The sequence below is a fragment of the Microcaecilia unicolor genome, chromosome 9, assembly GCF_901765095.1.
Source record: "Microcaecilia unicolor chromosome 9, aMicUni1.1, whole genome shotgun sequence".
Lineage (NCBI taxonomy): Eukaryota > Metazoa > Chordata > Amphibia > Gymnophiona > Siphonopidae > Microcaecilia > Microcaecilia unicolor.
Window position 1 is genome coordinate 24,277,310 of NC_044039.1, and position 23,449 is coordinate 24,300,758.

A 23,449-nucleotide genomic window follows, 5' to 3' on the forward strand; every position below is an offset into this window, starting at 1 on the left:
CTAAATATGTTAAGCTGTGTATGATGGGTATGTTGTAGGCAGTAGTGATTCATGAATAGTTGCAGTGGTGCAATTGCCCCACCAATAATAAATTCAGAGACTAGAGAAATAGGTAATGGAGAAGGATGATGGCAGGAAAGGACGAATGACCATAACAATGATGCTTGTTGCACCACCTAATTTTTGTCCATCACTGGCTGTAGGAATTGAGAGCTATTAAGTAACATCAAATTGGAGAATGAAAAAAAGCCTTGAAGACTTTTGTGTATGTATCTGGGACTTTAACTGCCAGAATCATTTAATCAGAGAGCACCGATGCTGTGAGATGCTCAGGTTCTTGGCTAATTCCTAGTGAATCTTAACAGAAAGCAAACAATCACAGCCTATTCATAGTTAATCTGTACAATTAACATAAGATTCCCCAAGTAATGTACTTATACAACCCGCCATTCATATACAGACTACAAGCACAAGCCTTAATTCTAGAATCAATTTATTTTTTGAGACTACAGAGCACTGCAATTAGCGTTGAGTAAGAAGGAGGCCTACTATTCTGGTTTGGTGAGGATACTAGGGATGTGAAAGCTTTATTTAGATAGGTATGTGATCGTACTGACACCAATGGCTGTCTGGGCCATGTGCAAGTGGAAAGGCTGTCTGTCGTAGAGTTGGCACATTTTTTCAGTCAAATTTACTAAAGTGTAGATTGTCTTTAGTAGGGTCTTTAGACTCTCTACCAGGAGACTTCCTGACTTGGGTTTCTGTAGCAGTACCAATGGATAGGGTTCGGTCTAAGTTTTTACCATTGGAGGGGAAAGCTATGGATAAGTTTTATAAGAAATACGTTAACAAACATAGAAACAAGATGGTAGATAAGAGCCAAACGGCCCATCCAGTCTGCCGGTCCATAGCAATCACTATCTCCTCCTTTCCCTAAGAGATCCTATGTGCCTGTCCCGTGCTTCCTTAAATTTAGACACCGTCTTCATCTCCACCACCTCCACAGGAGGCGATTCTATGCATCTACCACACTTTCTGTGAAAAAGTCTTTCCTTAAATTACTCCTGAGCTCATAACCTCTTAACTTAATCATATGCCCTCTCATTCCAGAGTTTTCCTTCATTTGAAAGAGACTCACCTCCTGTACATTATTGCCACAGAGGTATTTAAATATCTCTATCATATCTCCTCTTTCCTACCTTTCTTCCAATGTATACATATTGAGAAACTTAGGTCTGTCTCCATATGCTTTACGACAGAGACCACTGACCAATTTTGTAGCCGCCCTCTGGACCAAATCCATCCTGTTTATATCTTTTCATAGGTGCTGCCTCCAGAATTGCACACAGTATTCTAAATGGGGCCTCACCAGAGAATTATACAAGGGCACACCTCTTGTCTTCTGCTACCTATTCCTCTCCTTATGTACCTGAGCATTCTTCTGGCATTCACTATCGCCTTTTCTATCTGTTTGGCCACCTTGAGATCATCAGACACAATCACCACCAAGTCTCACTCTTCTTTCGTAAACAGAAGTACTTCACCCCCTATACTATACCATTCCATTGGAGTTTTGCAATCTAAGTGTATGACCCTGCATTTCTTTGCATTAAATCGGAGTTGCCAATTGCTGGACCATTCTTCAAGCTTCGCCAGATCCTTCTGCATTCTATCCACACCCTCTGGGGTTGTCCACCCTATTACAGAGTTTGGTATCCTCCGCAGAGAAAAATGTTACCAGACAGTATTTTCAAAATATCACTCACAAAGTTGTTAAAAAGAGACGACCTGAGGAACTGATCCCTGCAGTACACCACCGATAATATCCTTTTCTTCAGAGCAAGCTCCATTTACCACTAACCTCTGTCTCCTTCCACTTAACTAGTTTTTAAGCCAGTCACTTTGGGACCCATACCGAGGGCACTCAAGTTTATTTATCAGTCGCTTGTGCAAAACAGTGTCAAAGGCTTTGCTAAAATCCAAGTACACCACATATTGTGTCCTTCTTATATCCAACTGTTTGGTCACCCAGTCAAAGAAATCAATGTCTAGGCCTGCCTCTAGCAAAACCATGCTGCCTTGGGTCCTGCAGTCCATTCAATTCAAGAAACCTCACAATCCTCTGCATTAGAAGCCTTTCCATTAGTTTACTCACCACAGAGGTCAGACTAACAGGTCTGTAACTACCAATCTCCTGCTGCTCTTATGCAGAGGGACCACATTCGCCTTTCTCCAATCCTCTGGGACCACTCCAGACTCTAAGGAAGCACTGAAGAGGTCAGACAACAAAGCCACCAAAACTTCCCTGAATTCGTTGAGCACCCTCAGATGTATCCTATCGGGCCCCATTGCTTTAGTTAGCTCAGTATGTTAGCTAGTTGTTCCCCTTCTGCGACGTCAACTGTGCCTTTGAAGTTTAAGCAGCAACTTTTTAGCCGACTTGAATTCTGCTCTCTGAGGGGACATTTTCTTTGGATTTAGGGGAGATTACTGTTATGCTGATATTGAAAGATAAGTACATAAGTATTGCCGTACTGGGACAGACCAAAGGTCCATCAAGCCCAGCATCCTGTTTCCAACAGTGGCCAATCCAGGTCACAAATACCTGACAAGATCCCAAAAAAGTACAAAACATTTTATACTGCTTATCCCAGAAATAGTGGATTTTCCCCAAGTCCAATTTAATAATGGTCTATGGACTTTTCCTTTACGAAGCCCTCCAAAGCTTTTTTAAAACTCTGCTAAGCTAACCGCCTTTACCACATTCTCTGGCAACAAATTCCAGAGTTTAATTACATGTTGAGTGAAGAAATGTTCTCAAACTCATTTAAAATTTACTATTTTGTAGCTTCATTGCATGCCCCCTAGTCCTGGTATTTTTGGAAAGCGTAAACAGACGCTTCACGTCTACCCGTTCAACTCCACTCATTATTTTATAGACCTCTATCATATCTCCCCCTCAGTCACCTTTTCTCCAAGCTGGAGAGCCCTAGCCACTTTAGCCTTTCCTCATAGGGAAGTTGTCCCATCCCCTTTATCAATTTTGTCGCCCTTCTTTGCATGTTTTATAATTCCACTATATCTTTTTTGAGATGCGGCGACCAGAATTGAACACAATATTCGAGGGGCGGTCGCACCATGGAGCGATACAAAGGCATTATAAAGTCCTCATTTTTGTTTTCCATTCCTTTCCTAATAATACCTAACATTCTATTTGCTTTCTTAGCCGCAGCAGCACACTGAGCCGAAGGTTTCAACGTATCATCGACGACGACAACTAGATCACTTTCTTGGTCAGTGACTCCTAATGTGGAACCTTGCATGACGTAGCTATAATTCGGGTTCCTCTTTCCCATATGCATCTCTTTGCACTTGCTCATGTTAAACGTCTTCTGCCATTTAGTCTCCCAGTCTCGTAAAAATAAATTGTTATATGCTTCTCAACACTGGTCCTCAGGACCCTCAAAACAGGTTTATGTTTCAGGATAATTTTTGTATACTTCGATTACCATGAAATCTAGACCCATTTGTGGTCCAAGGATGAAAGTTTTTAAAATGACATTTTATAGAAAACCACTACTAATGAAACAAGGAAATCAGTATTGCTTGCCTTAAGTACAGAATACTATCTGACATATTTCAGTCTCTTTTTCCACAGTTCTGTTTGACATCAAATTTAATACCCATACAAACATAAATACACAAATAGCTTGCCTATATTGAAAGAAGGCTACAAAATCCATCAAGTCAAACCTTCTTCCAATTTTTTTTTAACAACTCTCTCAACATGGTTCTCTGAGGGAAGCTAAACCTGGCACCCGGGGTGTATGGATTCTCAATTTGTGGCAGTGGAAAATATTCATTCATGATTCCAAATACAGTGACTGACTTAGTATTAACCAAATTAGCCCTTTTTTCCTAGCATCCATGTCATTACACTAATCAGTACCTGCTTCAGCACTGTAGTCATATCAATAATACTTCTGGCAGAAAAAAGTTCCATTGTGTTACCACTCAAGTAATGTTTTAAAATTAAAACACAAACTTTGTTTTTTGATAATAATACAGCAACCATTCTTCTTACCTTCTCTGATGGCTGTGCATGGTGCTCCCTCTTCATGTTCCAGTCTGATTTCCTTCAGTGCAACCAGGTTCTCTGTCAGTTTACTTCTTCCCTTGTACACTGTAGCATAGGTACCCTTTCAGGAGAAAAAAATCATCGACACTGAACTGTTAACCCTATAATAAACTGACCTAGTTAGTCCAAGTAATGTGCTAAGAGTCACCAGTGAGTTCTGTCAGGATTAATGTTAATCGATCCATTGTAATGGACTAAGTCCAATAACAAGATTCTTACAAAAGAACTCCTAACGGCAACAGAATAAAGGGGATGTTTGTATCCTACACTTAAGACGCTGCACAATTAGGCAGTAGTAGCTTCATAAAGAAAGTCGGGAAAATATTAGTTACTTCAGGGACAAAGAGAGGGGCAGAAAGAAAATGATATCTAAAGGAGAAATTAGGTCCTACCTGCTAATTTGTATGGGTTGTGCATGCATTCCAGCAGATGGACACTGAGAACATTGTTTCTTGAGAGCCAATAAGAGCCCAGCTCAGCCCCCTCAAGTCTCAGTATATCAGTAACAAAGCAGAAGAAAGAAAAACATCTGTGCCCCGCTGGGTTATACAGCCACTCATACACAGAGAGCAAGAAGCATGCTGGCAACTGACCAATGCAATAGAGCATATAAGGGTAGCTCTGCGTATAAACATGCTTATCAGAGACTTTGTCCTTGTTTTCTCTTTTTTTTTTTTTTGTTGCTTTTGGAAAAGAAAGTACTAGAGTTCCTCCCCCAAGGAGAAAGAACACCAAACTAACATCATCAAACTACAACAAGCAGACTAGGGTGGGCGCTGGGCTGGTCTATGACTGTGGACAATCCTGCAGATGCTGAGAAACCTTGGTATCTCCTGAACTACTACCACCTGGTTTCTATAACACTACTAGACGTATGCAGCGCTGTACATTTGAACATGAAGAGAAAGTCCCTGCTCGAAAAAGCTTACAATCTAATCAGGACAAACAGAACAAATAAGGGATAAGAGAATTAATAAGGTGGGAAAGATAAAACATACAAGGGTACTGTACAAGTGACCAGGGATTAGGAATTAAAAGCAGCATCAAAAAGGTGGGCTCCAGAGATGGAGCTTGACGTACTGGCTCAGGAAGTCTATTCCAGGCATAGGGTGCAGCAAGATAAAAGGAACAGAGTCTGGAGTTGGCAGTGAGAGAGAAAGGTACAGATAAGAGAGATTTACCCTTTGATCCTCCATGCCGAGGAAGACCCCAGAACAGGAAGGAAAACCGATTGGGAAAGATGAAAGTGAGAAACTACCTTAGGCAGGAAAGAAGGCACCGGACATAGAACCACTCCACTCGCTCCTTGGAAAACTCCAAAAACGGAGGCCTGCAGGAAAAGGCTTGCAGCTCCGAGACCCTCCTAGCTGGAGCAATGGCAACTAAAAACACTGTTTTGAGAGCCAAATCCTTAAGGGAACAAGAAGACAACGGTTCAAAAGGAGGACCCGTCAGAGCTGAAAGCAGAAGATTGAGATCCCAAGATGGAAAGATCGCTCTGGCTGGCGGGTGAAGGAGACTAACTCTCTTCAAAAAATGGGAGACATCCGGAAGACTAGCCAAAGCCTTACCTTGTATCTGACCTCGGAAACAGGAAAGGGCCGCAACCTGCACCTTAAGAGAAGAGAGAGACAAACCTTTATCAAAGCCCCGCTGTAGAAAATCTAACATCTCTGACACCGAAGCCCGGAAAGGAACAACACCAGCATCAAGCCTCAAAAATCCTCCAGGTGTGAATATAATTTAGATACGTAGACCGATGACGCGACCAAGGCATAGTAGCAATCACTGGAGCGGATTATCCTCTCTTAGCTAAGCGAGCCCGTTCAAAAGCCAAGGCCTAAGACAAAATCGAGCCGGATCTGGATGAGGAATCGGTCCTTGTGAACAGGAAGACGAAGAGGAGACGCAGACAGAAGACGTTGGAGATCTGCGTACCACGGACGTCGGGGCCAATCTGGGGCCACCAGGACTACCGGACCTCCGTGTGCCTTGATCCTTTGTAAGAGGCGACCCAAGAGAGGCCACGGAGGAAACGTGTACAGAAGACAGGAAGGCCACTGCTGCAAGAGGGTGCCTATCCCTGCCGCTCGAGTCTCTTCAGCGACTGAAGAAGCGAGGAATCTTTGAATTGAGACTGAAGGCAAAAAGATCTATGATTGTAGTGCCCCACTGAACTACTATCAGCTGAAACGCTCGAGAGCTGAGAGACCATTCCCCTGGATCGAAGATGTGTCGACTGAGAAAATCTGCTTGAAAGTTTTCGATTCCCGCCACATGGGAGGCTAAAATGGCGGTGAGGTGAATCTCCACCCATGCCATGAGACTCGCCATCTCCTGTCTCAAGAGTAGACTCTTCGTTCCCCCTTGGCGGTTGACATAGGCTATTGCTGTGGCACTGTCCGACAGAACTCGCACCGCCTTGCCTGTCACCAGGAAACAAAACTCCTCCAGAGCTAGACAAATTGCTCTGGTCTCCAACAAATTGATGGACCGGGACGCTTCCAGAGGAGACCAGAGACTCTACGCTAACCTGCCTAAGCAATGGGCTCCACAGCCCCGAAGACTGGCATCGGTCATTAAAGCTGTCCACTGTGGAGACTCTAGAGGCTCTGGCCACCAGCACACCTGCACAGCCAAAGAGGAGACATCAAAACTATTCTTAAGTAGAGAATCCAACCTCCTGTCCTGGACATCCCAAAGGGCTGTTCCCCTGTCCACGGGAACCGTATTACGCTTGGTAACCGCTGAGACTACCGCATCGACCACTGGCACCTTAAGAAGAGCCTTGTCCACATCTGGCACTGGGTAAAGGCGGATCAGACGCGACGGACCGGGGAGACGAAGAAGCAGGCAAGATAGCTGACGCCGATGGAGGAAGAGGCATCGAAGAGACATCTAGCGCCGTACAGAACTTGCACGAGCCGAGAGCGCCTACTCCACCGGCACTGACAAACAACGCAGGACTTTAGTTTCTCCGCCATAGCGGAGCTCTCCCTGCTCTCAAAATAAGCCGCCACTGCCAAAACGCGAGGAAAAGGAGGAAGATAGTCTGAATAAAAAAATTGCTTGTTAAGGCCTCGGGGCACTGTATTTTTCTTTTTTTTTTTTTTAAGAAACAACTGATCAAGAAAAGTAAAACCCCACAAGAGAAATAGAGCACAACGGAGCTGCCTACTCGTTAGCACTCTGGGGACAGAAAGGCTTCTTTTATTTATTTATTTAAAGGAATAGTGGCTGCCTCTCCCAAAGGCAATACACCTTTCCACCTAAAGGGTAGCCCTTCCCAACTAAGTAAAGGGAGATGGGGAGGAAGGGGGGAAGGCTCCAGGGACACCCGAGTTTAACACCTCAGAGGCTGGAAAAGAAAATAAATTCCTATCTCCCAAGCCTCTAAAATAGATTCCCCAGGCACAGAAGAACTATTTCTTTTTTTTGTTTCTTTTTTTTTTTTTTTTAAAGAGAGAAAGAGAGAGACACTAATGGGCTCACCTCCTGCCCGTGGGAGACTGAGAAAATACTGAGGCTAGGGTCACATGGCCAGGGCTCTTATTGGCTCTCTAGTCAGAATTTTCCCAGTCTCCGACTGATGGAAGGCATGCACAACCCATCAGTCCAATCCTGGGCTGGTCCGGAGGGATGCTAAGAAATAAAGGGTTTTGTTTTCTCTCTTTTTTTTTTACATAAAATTACATAACTAAAAAAAAAAAAAAAAGAGAGATAAATACATAAGACATAAATACATAATCCACGTAATGCAGTATATATAATTAAAGCTGTTCAATTCTCAAAATATACATGTACATTTCCTTTTAAAACTGCCTATTTTCCTCTGATAACTGTCTAGAGAAAAAGTACCCACAGAGATCTGCACCTGCTTTTTCTGTGGGTACCTATCAGTCTGCACTGTTGCATTCCCTACTCAGCTCACACCTGAGAATGTCTCTGCTCAGTGTTGGTATGGATAATGGTAACTGCAGGGAGGGTAAAAGGGCTTTGAAGATTTCCCTCTAAATGAATCTTGAACAACAAAAATTAAAGACCACATTAAATGAAATGCTAAATACTAACCTCCCCAAGCTTTTCCAATTTGACGTAGGTTTCCATCTTTCCAAATCCAATTTCAGACTGTAAACAGAAGACAACATAAACTGGGATACTAAGTGATAGGGGTACTGAACGGATCAGCCACAAGCAAACATGAACCATTATGAAGTATGGTTACATTCCAAAACAAGGTCCTGGCTTGACATATTCAAAGAATCTGGCTTCTAATATATACAAGGTGTCTGGATCTTGAAAGTAAATGGCCAATTCTTGCTCAAGGTTTTAAACTATCTTTGAGATCATACTGTAATCCAAGCACAATAATTTTTGTCATCATAAACTGTGGGTCAGAAATTTATATGACTGACAGTAGCATGTTTGCCTTACACATTCATATTTTTGTGAACTGGCATGCAGAGACATAGGGGGTGACCTGGTTGTTGAAGGGTTGGGGATGGATGTATTATAAAGCAATGACAAGCCATAACCACAGTGGCAATGATTTCACATTGTAAAGAGTTGCTGATTTATTATCACACTAGTAAAAAAGGCCCGTTTCTGACACAAATGAAACGGGCGCTAGCAAGGTTTTCCTCGGAGTGTGTATGTTTGGGAGAGTGTATGTGAGAGTGACTGTTTGAGAGTCAGAGTGAAAGTGTGAGTGTGTGAGAGAGAGAGTGTGTTTGTGAGAGAGTGTGTGTGTGAGAATGAGAGTGTGTGCAAGTGTGTATGTGAGACACAGTGTGATAGAGAGTGTGTGTGTGTGGCCATCCATGCTCCTCTGTCCCCTGCCCCCTCCATTCATCCCTATCCAGCATTTTCCCTCTCTGCCTGAGGCCTGCCCTGCAATCTATATCCATCCATGCCCATCTGTCCCCTCCATTCATCCCTATCCAGCAATTCCCCTCTCCCTGAGTCCTGCCCTTCCAATCCATGCCCATCCATGCTCATCTGTCACCTGGCCCCTCCATTTTTCCCTATCCAGCATTTCCCCTCTCTGCCTGAGGCCTGCTCTGCAATCCATATCCATCCATGCCCATCTGTCCCCTCCATTCATCCCTATCCAGCAATTCCCTTCTCCCTGAGTCCTGCCCTTCCAATCCATGCCCATCCATGCTCATCTGTCACCTGGCCCCTCCATTTTTCCGTATCCAGCATTTCCCCTCTCTGCCTGAGGCCTGTCCTGCAATCCATATCCATCCATGGCCATCTGTCTCCTCCATTCATCCCTATCCAGCAATTCCCCTCTCCCTGAGTCCTGCCCTTCCAATCCATGCTCCTCTGTCACCTGGCCCCTCCATTCATCCCTATCCAGCAATTCCCCTCTCTGCCTGAGGCCTGCCCTGCAATCCATATGCATCCATGGCCATCTGTGCCCTCCATTCATCCCTATCCAGCAATTCCCCTGTCCCTGAGTCCTGCCCTTCCAATCCATGCCCATCCATGCTCATCTGTCACCTGGCCCCTCCATTTTTCCCTATCCAGCATTTCCCCTCTCTGCCTGAGGCCTGCCCTGCAATCCATATGCATCCATGGCCATCTGTGCCCTCCATTCATCCCTATCCAGCAATTCCCCTCTCCCTGAGTCCTGCCCTTCCAATACATGCCCATCCATGCTCATCTGTCACCTGGCCCCTACATTTTTCCGTATCCAGCATTTCCCCTCTCTGCCTGAGGCCTGCCCTGCAATCCATATCCATCCATGGCCATCTGTCTCCTCCATTCATCCCTATCCAGCAATTCCCCTCTCCCTGAGTCCTGCCCTTCCAATCCATGCTCCTCTGTCACCTGGCCCCTCCATTCATCCCTATCCAGCAATTCCCCTCTCTGCCTGAGGCCTGCCCTGCAATCCATATGCATCCATGGCCATCTGTGCCCTCCATTCATCCCTATCCAGCAATTCCCCTCTCCCTGAGTCCTGCCCTTCCAATCCATGCCCATCCATGCTCATCTGTCACCTGGCCCCTCCATTTTTCCCTATCCAGCATTTCCCCTCTCTGCCTGAGGCCTGCCCTGCAATCCATATCCATCCATGCCCATCTGTCCCCTCTATTCATCCCTATCCAGCAATTTCCCTCTCTCCCTGAGTCCTGCCCTCCCAATCCATGCCCATCCATGCTCCTCTGTCCCCTGCCCCCTCCATTCATCCCTTTCCAGCAATTTCCCTCTCTCCCTGAGTCCTGCCCTCCCAATCCATGCCCATCCATGCTCCTCTGTCCCCTGCCGCCTCCATTCATCCTTTTGCAGCAAGTCCCCTGTCTCCTTTTCATGACCCCCCTTGCATCCATGCTCCTCTCTCTCCCATGTTCCAGCCTGGGCCGCCCTCTTCTCCCCCCCCCCCCTTCGCATCCATGCTGTCGTTTCTCCCCTGCCCTGCCGCTCCCATTGTTGTTCTTTAGTGGCCACCCTCTTCTCTCCCCCCAACATGGTTGTTTTTTTTTTTTTTTTTCTTGTTTTTAAATTTACCTCCGTGCCGGTTCCGGCAGCGAAGCGTCAGGGAAGGAGGCGGCGCTCCCGACGTCTAGGTTTCCCTTCGCTGTGTTCCGCCTTCTTTTGACGTCATCCTTGACTTCAGAAGAAGGCGGAACACAGCGAAGGGAAGGCTAGACGTCGAGAGCGCCGCCTCCTTCCCTGACGCTTCGCTGCCGAGCGTTGCGATTGGTTGAGTGTCATTGCTCCGCCCTCGACGTCATCACGTTTGACGCGTGGGCGGGGCAGACACAATGCGATCTCACCCCCTTCACTTTAGAATGTTGGCTAACAGAGGCTTCATTAGAACGTTGGAGGTGCGTTTTATATAGAGAGATGTGTGGTAGCCGTGTTAGTCCACTCTTAAGGTTATCAGATTGGAAGTAAGCAAATGTGCTAGCTGACAGTGTATATAAGTGAAAACATTCAAGCATTACTATGACAGTAAAATAGATACTATTGGAGATTCTACATGGAATGTTGCTACTATTGGAGATTCTACATGGAATGTTGCTATTCCACTAGCAACATTCCATGTAGAAGTCGGCCCTTGTAGATCACCAATGTGGCCGCGCAGGCTTCTGCTTCTGTGAGTCTGACGTCCTGCACGTACGTGCAGGACGTCAGACTCACAGAAGCAGAAGCCTGCGCAGCCTTCTACATGGAATGTTGCTAGTGGAATAGCAACATTCCATGTAGAATCTCCAATAGTAGCAACATTCCATGTAGAATCTCCAATAGTATCTATTTTACTGTCATAGTAATGCTTGAATGTTTTCACTTATATACACTGTCAGCTAGCACATTTGCTTATTTCCGATCTGACGAAGAAGGGCAACCTTCGAAAGCTAATCAAGAAATGTATTAAGTTATGTCCAATAAAAAAGGTATCATCTTATTTTCTTTTCCATGTTTTATTTTGTTTGATTTCTATTATCACATGTGGGAATTATCCAAAACACAATATACAAGTGAGAAAAAAATTGAAGAAAGGGACTGCGCCTATTCTCAGGTTTTCCTTATGCTCTTGATATGATTCTCTTCTGAACTCTCTCTACTCACTCTAGTTCTAAGTTTAATGTCAAAAAATCAACTTGTCCTCAATGTTTTAATACAGAAATTATTTTCTACAGTTTACCAAGCTAAATAATTTGGAGGAAATGGTGTAATTATCATGCAGTGTTCTCACTATTCTAACACTTTTCTATACATTTGCATTCAATCTTGGTTAAGTGCATAAGCACATAAGTATTGCCATACTGGGAAAGACCAAAGGTCCATCGAGCCCAGCATCCTGTTTCCAACAGTGGCCAATCCAGGTCACAAATACCCGGCAAGATCCCAAAAATGTACAAAACATTTTATACTGCTTATCCCAGAAATAGTGGATTTTCCCCAAGTCCATTTAATAACGGTCTATGGACTTTTCCCCTAGGAAGCCGTCCAAACCTTTTTTAAAGGTTAAGCAAGGTCTATTAACGCTGACTCATTTAACTACTGATTAACCATTCACTTGACAATTTTGTAACTTGAGGGCTGTGTGCCCTTTTATTCAAGTGTGGCAAGCAATTAGCATGAGAATTAGTGGATACTGTTAGCACACAAGTGTGTTAACAGCTATGGAGCTGGCAGGGACAGCATGCTGAATAGTATGTTAAGGGACAAGAAACAGGAATGAACTGTGTATTACAGCAGACAGCTTTACTGTGCACAGGCACTTGTACAGTTAGCAAAGGTGCACTTACAGTCTCCTAAATAGGAGGCAGTAAGTGGATCTCTGCTAACTGCAATTCACTTACTGGGAAGTAAAGTACTATTCTGTTTGGTAACTGTATGGGAACGTGCAGGGAATGTCTCAAATGGTTATCACACAGGCATATTGATTTTTAACACATGGTAAACAAACTTTAAACTTTGGTAAAAGTACACCTTGGCTGCTGTTTTTGTTTTCAGGTCCCCCACTCCTAAAATCATATTGAAGGGTGACTTCTATTCAAAAATGTGAGGTTTAAGCTAGAGTATTTATTCTGTGCATTACTTTAACATATTTCACACATACAAATTCAAAGTTAAATTTTCTAAAGACAACCATCTGTACTTCAAGCAACCACTGAGAATCATACAAGAGTAGATTAAATTCTTTCACATAGTTCTAATCTGTGGCTACATATAGTCTATGTTTAATTGGAAAAGCCTCAACCAGTATTTCTAATCGGGCAATTCAGTCCTAATATGCAAATACAAGCCACAAACAGTCTGAACCAGGCTTAATTTCTGCACTGAGAATAATTGGGTATGGGGGCATTGCATGCAACCTTTTTCTCAGTCAATGTTATAACATCAGTTAATCTGGAAAACCAACTTAAAAACAGACTTACCAGTGAAGCTCGCCGAGATCGCCTACTCATTGGCTGATCAAATGGTGGGCTGCTAATCTGGAGCTTTTCTAGATATCCATCAGGTATCCTTATGTCTGCAGGCAGCGAGAGACGTTTATTCAAATCCTGAAACAAGCAAGTAACATGACACATATTTATCATTATTCAGTAATGCAGTCTCATACTTTAGAGGAAGCCAAAAAGTAATACTTTACAACTATATCCACAATAAAGAGTATGACATACATATTACAATGGAGGTCCAGTTACCTAAGATTATGGAAAACATATGCTTTACCTGATCATTTTCTTTCCTTTAGTCCTACTAGATCAGTCCATGAACATTGGGTTGGTTATATGTGTCAACCAACGGATGGCGACGAGAAAAATATTTGTGACTTGCCCCTTAAGGGTAGTGTGCAGCCCAGAATGTTCAGTATTTCAACTAGCCAAGCAGTGGTGCTTATGACCATATTGTCAGTCATCATTAAAAGGTCGAGACCATAAGTCTCACTCAGCCAACAATTTCAGCAATCAAGGATGTGTATACTCTACTGACATGCTGATATTTCAGTTGTCAGGTGTGCGAGACTGAACACAGTCAGTAAAAAAACAAAACAAAAAAACCAGAATGAATGATACCTGTCAGAGAGAGACCAATAGGCAGAAAAACTGATTATTTATTTAGTTAAACTTGTATCCCACATTTTCCACCTATTTGTAGGCTCAATGTGGCTTACATAGTACCAGAGAAGCGTTTGCTGACACCGGTGTGAACAAATACAAAATTATGTTATGGTAGGTAAAGTTTGTGTGGCACAGCCACATTAGGGAATCACACAGCGGAAGAGTTGTGTTATGTCCATTATGTACTTTAGATTTGTTGAGTTGCAGAGATCAGGGATTTAAGTTGGATCGGTAGGGTATGCCTTTTTAAACAGGTTAGTTTTTAGTGTTTTCCGGAAGTTTAGGTGGTCGTATGTCGTTTTCAAGGCTTTCGGTAATGCGTTCTACAGTTGTGTGCTTATGTAGGAAAAACTAGATGCGTAAGCTGGTTTGTATTTTAGTCCTTTGCAGCTTGGGTAGTACAGATTTAGATATGTTTGTGTTGATTCGGATGTGTTTCTTAGCTGGTAGGTCGATCAAGTCTGTCATGTATCCCGGGGCTTCACTGTAGATAATTTTGTGAACCAGGGTGCAGATTTTGAAAGCAATGTGTTCTTTGATTGGGAGCGTGTGTAGTTTTTCGCAGAGAGGTTTTGCGCTTTCAAATCGTGTTTTTCCAACTATAAGTCTAGCTGCCGTGTTTTGAATGGTCTGAAGTTTCTTTAAGGTTTGTTCTTTGCATCCCGCATAAATACCATTGCAGTAGTCGACGTGGCTTAGTACCATTGACTGTATCAGGTTGCGAAATGTTTCCCTCAGGAAGAATTGTTTCACACGTTTGAGTTTCCACATTGAGTGGAACATTTTCTTTGTTGTGGATTTCACTTGGCTCTCTAGCGTTAAGTTGCAGTCCATTGTAACGCCGAGGATTTTCAGGCTTTCTGAGATAGGGAGGATGTAATCTGGGGTGTTGATACTTGTGGGGTTGTCCGTGCTGTGTTGGGATGAGACAATGTGTTTTTTCTCTATTGAGTTTTAGTTGAAATGCATTTGCCCATGAGTCCATGATGTTCAAGCTGAGCTTGATTTCGTTGGTGATTTCTGTCAGTTTAATATTATAAGGAATGTATATTGTGACATCGTCTGCACAGATGAAAGGGTTGAGGCCTTGGTTGGATAAGGACTTGGCTAGTGGGGTCATCATTAGGTTGAAGAGGATCGGAGATAGCGGTGGATCCTTGTGGTACTCCACAGTCTGCTTTCCACGGTGATAGTTTGATTTTACTTGATATGTTCTTGTGGTTAGGAAACTCTTGATCCAACTAAGTATATTTCCACCAATCCCGAAGTTATCTAGTAATCTTATTAGTATATTATGGTTTACCATGTCGAATGCACTGGACATATCGAATTAGAGGAGAAGGATGTCTTTGCCTATTGCTATTTCCTGCTTGAATTTGGCTAGGAGAGTGAGTAGTACTGTTTCAATGCTGTGTAGGGGGCGAAATCCTGACTGTGATTCGTGTAATATTGAGAATTTGTTTATATAAGCTGTAAGTTGTTTGGTTACCATGCTTTCCATCAGTTTGACTACCAACAGGATAGATGCTACTGGACGGCAGTTAGTGATTTCGTTTGTAGTGTTCTTGAAATCTTTTGGTATCGGGGTGAGTAGGATATTGCCATTTTCCTTGGGGAAGAGACCTTGCTGAAGCATGTAATTTAGGTGGGATGTGAGGTCTGCTATGAATCAGACAGGGGCGGATTTCATTAGGTAGCTGGGACAGGTATCAACTTTACATGAGTGTTGGAGAACCTGCTAATCGCTTGGGTAACTGTTTCGACGGTGAGGAGGGTGAAGTTTGACCAGGTACGGTCAGCCGATTAGCAGAAATACACTAATGAATGAAGCAGGTTGAGTTTCTGGACTGGTCTGGTAGGACTAAAGAAAATTAACAGGTAAAACGTTTTTCCTTCCTTAGAATTCATACCAGACCGGTCCAGGACCACTGGGTTGTAGCAAAGCAGTGCCCAAAAGGAAAAGTGGGACTAGAAGAATAAGAAAAATATTGCAATTAGGAAGATGGAAGCAGCATCCTTATGTAGAGAGAGTGTAAGAGTGTTAGGAATACTTAATATCCAGGGAATATATTCTGATAGAGAAAGTATGTGAATACAATCTCAGCAACACAGCATGAAAAAGGTATGGCAGAGAGGATGGGCCATTAGGTCCTAATCTGCCGTCATCTACTAAGCAACTATGTTAAGAAAGACTGCACCAAAACCTGCACGGAAGAGAATGTGACCAGTTTATGTCCTACAGCAGACTGACACAAGCAAATTTGTCTGGCGGTTACAGAAGCAATGTCTTTGAGCATAAAGCTAACTACATGTGAACCAGATGTCTGCCACCTTTATTCTACATTGCTTGGAGCCATAATTGTGGCTAAGGGAATTACTGGAGGCTAAGATTCAATATCTCTCAAAATTAACCCTAACAGAGGAAGAAAAATGACTAATTCGTCAACCATTTCACCCCACAGAGGCAGAGAAAAAAAAGAATCATTACCTGAAAGGTAAAGATCTGTCTAGAAGGAATCCCTAAACAAGAGAAAATAGAGAATGCAATAAAAGCAATTTTGCAATCTGCAGCTGATATCTATGAACCTGCCTGAACTCGGGCTAAAGGAGACTATACCTTTGAGAAATGGAGGAAGAAGACAAAGAAAAGGCAAAAATATTTTATTCCCAGAAACTATGTTAGAATGAGGAAAAGCCAGAAGTCCTTCAAGAAGCACTTCAAGGCTGGGTATATATCTGAGGAAACAAACTGAAAAGTACTAGGTAATTGTGCCATAGAGTTTGAAGGATCTGTGGCACGCAGTTGGCCAGAGCACTGTTTAACTCGTAGGCAGTATAAATGAGTCAACCAATGGACCAGTGCTGCTGTGACCTACAGCCTAGAACATGAAAATAGTCATATTGGGTCAGACCAATGGTCCATCTAGCCCAGTATCCTGATTACAGCAGTGGCCAATTCAGGTCACAAGTACGTGAAAAAATTCCAAACAGTAGCAAGATTATGCCAGAGGAGCTGCATCCTGCAGCTAGCTGCTGTCACCGAGCCCTATACCTGACCAGCCATGATCTACTAAGAGCCTGGGTGGCATTCCCGTAGCAACCAGACAGACTTTGCCACTGAGCTATATAGCCAGAAGGTGTTGCCGAGCTCTATAACCTGCTGCTAATGATGTACCATATATTTAGAGATGATTGAAATGTGCTATACAGTGCAAATGCCACAGCCAGGAACCGCTGTTAAATGTGTAATACAGCCAGGCCATAAATGTGGATGATACCAAAGCTGTGAGCGCAGCTGAGTACAGCAGCAACCGTATCACATATCTGCCGCTGTAACTTAGAGCTGGCTATTGATGCTCTAGACCTGTCCAGTACTGAAACAGTGCGATGAAGCCGTCTACTGTCACAGCTGTGCCAAAGGACCGGCTGCTGATGCAGCTGTGCTACATAGGACGTCACTGACACAGATGTAGACCAGAAGTGACAGTTGCAGCAGTAGTACCACATAGTTGGCAGGTGATGCAGGTGTACCATACAGCCAGCTAGAACGAAATGCTGCTTGCTTGCACTAATGCTGTTTAATACTGCAGGGAACTCCTGAAGCAACGTCCTAGAGATGAATAATGATGCAAGAGTGTTGAACAGATTACTGGTCCCAAAACTGAGCTCTCCATTCGGCTGCTGCCAAAGCTAAGCTGTGGTCTCTTATAAGAACATAAGAACAGCCATACTGGGTCAAACCAATGATCCACCTAGTCCAGTATCCTGTTTCCAACAGTGGTCAATCCAGGTCACAAGTACCTGGCAGAATACCAAACAGTAAAAGATTCTATGGTACTGATCCCAGAGCAAGCACTGGTTTCCTCCATGTCCATCTCAATAACTGTATCTGACACAGAGCCATGCAGCTGACAACTACTCATAAAGCTGTGCAACCTAGCTGGCTACTGCTGCCAAAACCTGCAGATATAGCTGGCCGCCACCTCTAAAACCTGCAGATGCAGTCAGCAGCTGCTGCTGAAACTTGAAATGCCATGTCACTAGCTGCTGTTGCTGAAGCTGTGTTATACAGCTGTCTGCTTGGCTTCTTTTGAAACTGTGGCATGCAGCGAGTTGATGATGACGCTCCCCTGGCGTGCCACTACTACTACTTAACATTTCTAGAGCGCTACTAGGGTTACGCAGTGCCACCCCCCCCCCCCCCCCAGTTACGCCTTTGGTATTAAATTAGTCCAATAAAAAAGGTATCACCTTATTTTCGTTTCTAGGTTTTTTTCTTATTTACATTTATTACCTTTAAAAGTGGACTAACACCACTTCCCCCCTGAGAAAGCCTTTTTTTTTTCTGACCTGAAGAGGACCAAAAAAACAAAAGACTTCTTCAGATGTAAAACCAGCTGATAAGTGGCAAATAACTGCAGAGCTGAAGTTCCTCAGACCATTTCAGCATAGTAAACAAATAGGCATTTCAGCTTAAAAGCAATGAAGGCTAAAATTAGAACAGAGACAAGCCACTGAAAAAGCCAGCAACTGACAGAGGCTTCTAAACAGTCTATCAAACCCCTGCAATCAGAATCAGCCTGCAGGGAGATAAGTAAGAGCCAACTTTGCTCAGAGATAATAACACCAGGCAGCAGACAAAAACTTTTCTAATGAGGTTATAAATAGCCACCTGAACCGGAAGCATTATGAAATCATCAAAATAGAGAAATGTGTTAAGAAGCAATTGTAGGAAGCCAAGACCCGAGACTGGCACCAAAGGAGCAAATTAGCTAAATCCATGCTGAGGAAAAAGAAAGTGAAATCTGGCAAACTCCACCAGCAACTAAAAGAGACCAAAGAACAATGGCCATTCAGCTTAAAGAAAATACCATTTCTCCGAATAAGTATTGTACCAAAAGAAGGTAATATGCAGGAAAAGAAGGTTAAAGTATTTCCCACCCGCCATGCAATGGTTGCCAGCGAAGGTAAAACGAAAGAGATAATCAAGGAGGAGTAAACATATTTACCCATATAAGAAGAAATAAACACTGATAGAAACACTGCCTTATCAAAAAGACAGTAAAAGGGAAGCACCTTTAGCCTTGATATCCCTCCATAAAAACACAACCTAGAAAAGGAGGGGGAGGGACTCGGCTCCACCGGGTATCACCCCAGCTCCAAATAATCCTCTGGAATATTTAAAAGGAGCTGAAACCATACATAATTTCAAAATATGCACTCTGGTACATAAAATAATCCATGGTGATGCCCTGATTTACATGTTAGACCTTATTGACCTATCAGGAATGCTAAAAGATCAGCACGCACTTTCCTAAATCTTCACTTCCCCAGCTATAAAAGTCTAAAATATAGATTAATACATGCATCCGAGGGGATTTCCAAGGAGTGCAATATACAGAAGTTGGCAATTCCCTGATGGGTTATTGGATGACCCACAAAATGTACAAAGAATTGAAAAAGAAATTGGGGAGTTTTTACAGTTTAATGACACACCGGGAATTACACCAGAGATACTTTGGGAAAGCTTAAAGGTGGTGATTAGAGGGAAAGTAATAGCATTGCAAGCATATTTAGGGAAAGACCATAGGGAGAAAGAAACAGCTTATAGATACACAATACAACACCTAGAAACATTAGTTAAACAAGGTCAGGCTACGGCCAGACAGCAAGAGGAATTACATAGGTCCAGAGTTCACCTACTGGATTTGGAACTTAAAATCATTAAGGAACAAATGCAACGGACACAACAGGAATACTATGAGTTTAATAATAAAGCGAGTAAATTATTAGCCTATAAATTACAACAGCTTAGGGGACGTAATGACATCGGTAAAGTGAGAACGGAGGATGGGCAGAGCTGGGATCAAGTAGAAGAGATTCAGAGAATATTTGTTCAGTATTATCAGAGGCTTTATCTACTGGAGGGGCAGGTGGCAGAGGAAACTATACAGAATTTTTTGGACACGGTAGACATCCCCAGCTTGAGAGGGGCAGAGCAAGAACTGCTATCTGCACCCATAACACTAGAGGAAGTGACCTTAGCAATCAAAGGTTTACCCAGGGGAAAAGCCCCGGGTGCAGATGGGTACAGTAATAGATTCTATAAATGCTTTAATTCTATCTTAGCACCCATACTGCTCAAAGTGTTCAATGATATTCAGCTTGACTCTGTGCTCCCATGGTCGTGGCGTTTAGCCACCGTGGTATTACTCCTTAAGCCGCATAAAGACCCACAAAGCCGCGGCTCATATCGGCCCATATCCCTATTGGGAACAGACTATAAAATTCTAACTACAATCTTGGCTGACCGGTTGCAAAGGATGTTGCCGCGCTTGGTCCATGAGGACCAAGCGGGATTTATAGCAAATAGGCAAACTTTTGATAACACGAGACGAGCACAATATATATTGGACAGAATCAAACAGGTGGGACAGCCGGCGATCTTTCTCTCACTGGACGCTGAGAAGGCATTTGATAGAGTGCTATGGCCCTATTTGTTTGCACTGCTGAAGAAAGTGGGCATTAGTGGGCAATACTTATGTTGGGTCATGGCGCTCTATCGTCACCCTATGTCTCAGTTACGAATTAATGGTACATACACTGATTCATTTGAATTGTTTAGAGGTACTAGGCAGGGGTGTGCCTTGTCCCCGCTATTGTTCGCATTAGCTATGGAGCCACTGGCAATCTTGGTTAGACAAGATCCAGAGGTGCAGGGCATTCGAATAGGGCGGCAAGAAACTACAATTATGCTTTATGCTGATGATGTCCTGCTTACACTTTCACAACCTGAATCCTCACTGAGAGCAGTGATGACGATACTTCAGGGGTATGGACAAATCGCAGGTCTCAAGATTAACACTCAAAAATCAGAACTCATGCCAATACAATGCCCTGCAGGGTTACAAGAGGAAATACAATCTCTCTTCCCTTTTCAATGGTCTCCTAAATTTATTAGATCTTTGGGGGTTAATTTAACACCAGATATGGGGGATTTATACGAAGAGAATTTTGTCCCTAAAATGCGGGAACTCCTGCAAGAATTAGAGAGATGGGGGGGGGGGGGCTGCAAATGTCATGGATGGGCAGAATAGCAGCGGTAAAGATGACAATGCTTCCCAAGTTGCTTTACTTATTTATGGCTGTGCCTCTCTCTGTGCCACATAACTTCTCACACACTTAACAAGAAAATGTTCGCCTTTATTTGGCGCAAGAGGCCACCCCGAGTGAATCGTAGAATACTATATCAATTAAGAAAGGATGGGGGCATGGGGGTACCGAATTTGGGGCTTTATTACAGAGCTGCTCTGTTTCAAATGCTAGCCACGGTGCAGAGGGGTCCAAATAAGTTGTGGACCTATGCAGCGCAGTAGGGGTTGAAGGGGGTGCCTATATGGGCGGTGTCGTGGCTTCCCCTACAGTTGCTGAGGGGACTCATATCAGGATTGACGGGCCCAATGAGGGTGGCGCTAGAAGAATGGGCAAGATGTAGAGCAGCATGGTTCCCGGGGCGTAAATATCATCTGACTACGCCAATAATATATACTACAGATTTTGTCCCTGGGAGGGGAGAAGGGGTGTATGGGCACTGGTCAGCGGCTTCTCTGCGACTGTTGGGTCAGATATGGGAGGACGGGAAATGCCATTCGTTTGAAACTTTAAAAGAGGAATTTGGCTTGGGGGACAGAGACAGATTTCATTATATGCAGATCAGAGACTTTGTGCAGAAGAAAGCCAGAGAAGATCTGTCTCTGGTGGCCACGGAGCTTGAAATGGCAATGAGATCTGGGGAAGGTAAAGGAGGGATTTCCCGAATTTATAGAGCTTTACTTCATAAGTCCCAACCATTAAAAATGTGTATTAATAAATGGGAGTCCCTACTGGGTTCTACATATGAACCAGAAACTTGGAAAAGGATATTTAAACGACTACTGTCATTTTCTGTGGCCACCCCCTTATTGGAAAATGGATATAAAATGCTGTATCAATGGTATATGACTCCCAGTATGCTGTCCCGTATGTTTTAAACGGGAAGGGCAAGTTGCTGGCGTAATTGTGGGGCGGAAGGAACGTTTTGGCATATATGGTGGAACTGTCCGAGGATACAGCAGTTCTGGCAAGATTTACAGATGAGACTGCAGAATGGCCTGGGAGCTGAGGTTGTACTAACTCCTGGGCTGTGCTTGCTGAACATCCCGTTAAGGGAGGGACGTGGCTTACGTCATGGGCCCCTATCATACATTGTAACTGCAGCCAGGATTCTAATTGCAAGATATTGGAAGCAATCGGCGACTCCCACCGTGGATCAAGTATTGACTAAAGTGGACTATTGCTGTTTGATGGACAAACTTAGAGCCCTAAGGCGAGGGGGCATGGTGAGATTTCCAAAAACATGGTCCTCCTATGTGGAATGGCGAGGATTAACGGGGTGACATATGTATAGTGAGGATACTCTGTTGTAGGGGGAGTTGGATGTACACCTGAGATGCCTAGGGGGGGGGGGAGAGGGGGGTGGAGGGAGGTTATGGATTCATATATGAGAAAGTTTTGTGATAAATGTGTTCAGCTATGTGGGATGTATGTAAAGAAAAAAAGTTAATAAAAAGAATTATTAAAAAAAAATACATGCATCCAGCTTTTCATATTTGAGTTCGCAAACGTGGAATGCTTTACCACTTGACCTGAAAATAATTCACCACGTAATTAACTTTTGTAAGGCACTAAAGACTCATCTCTTTAACATAACATACCAAAAGGACTCATAATTTGAACCGTAATTCACCATCATTTACTTAACAATCGGATTATTTTCTCACTATATCGTATTGTTTAACTTTATTATGCAATCCATGTTCAATTTATGACACCAATTGTATGTTTTCCCTTTTCCACCTGTTTATATCATCCATGTTATATATATATATATTACTAATTGTATTTGTACTCTGAAATGACATGTCATGACGGAAAATTGTAAGCCACATTGAGCCTGCAAATAGGTGTGAAAATGTGGGATACAAATGAAACAAATGAATAAATAAATAATGAGAACTCCATGCTCAACTGAGAGCCAGATGTCACTGGATCAGGAGCTGGCTGATAAGTAAGCTGCGTGGTCCATCAACCATTCATTTGGAGGCAGAAGAAGAATACTGAACATATCAGGCTGCATGATACCCTTAAGGGGCAAGTCACAAAAACTACTTTTCTTTTCTGTCTCCATATGCTGGTCGATGAACATAACTCAATGGTGCTGGACTGGTCTGGCATGGATGCTAAGGAACTGGTTAATAAACAAGAAATAAAAAGAGCACAGAGAAGCTTGTAAAAGTTATCAAAACACCTTGTTGCTGGCCTGCTAAATCATTACAGACAGAAAACAGATTTGTTTCCTCTTTTTTAGGAAAATAAAAATGAAAAATAACAGTACCACATACAAATTCAAAATACAGCATACAGTGAATCGGTGTAATTGTCATCATTACTTTTAAACTGTTTCCTTTTCTCTAATCCGAGTTGCTTAAGAAAAGCAGTTTTGCATCTACATAAGTGTTTCCCCATATTATTCACTAATGCCTCGTACATGGCTCAATTTCAACTCTGTGAGGGCTAACAATTTGAGATTGGTATGAAGAAAGCAGCCCTTGTTCCATCTCAAGGAGATTTGATAACAGGAAACAAGCATGAGCCTATCTGGCCCATTATGTGGGCTGATGCCAGCAGGCGG

General features: G+C 43.3%; 1 protein-coding gene across 3 annotated transcripts in view; it reads right to left on the reverse strand.

Moving 5' to 3' along the window:
• CDK17 (cyclin dependent kinase 17) overlaps positions 1-23,449 on the reverse strand; it is a 191,804-nt gene that overhangs the window by 41,492 nt on the left and 126,863 nt on the right. For all 3 annotated transcript variants that reach the window (XM_030214340.1, XM_030214338.1, XM_030214339.1), the window contains 3 exons: positions 13,033-13,158; positions 8,210-8,266; positions 4,085-4,199 (listed from right to left, as the gene is read on the reverse strand). In XM_030214340.1, the coding sequence (XP_030070200.1) occupies positions 4,085-4,199; positions 8,210-8,266; positions 13,033-13,158 (298 nt within the window). The remainder of the gene's footprint in view (positions 1-4,084; positions 4,200-8,209; positions 8,267-13,032; positions 13,159-23,449) is intronic.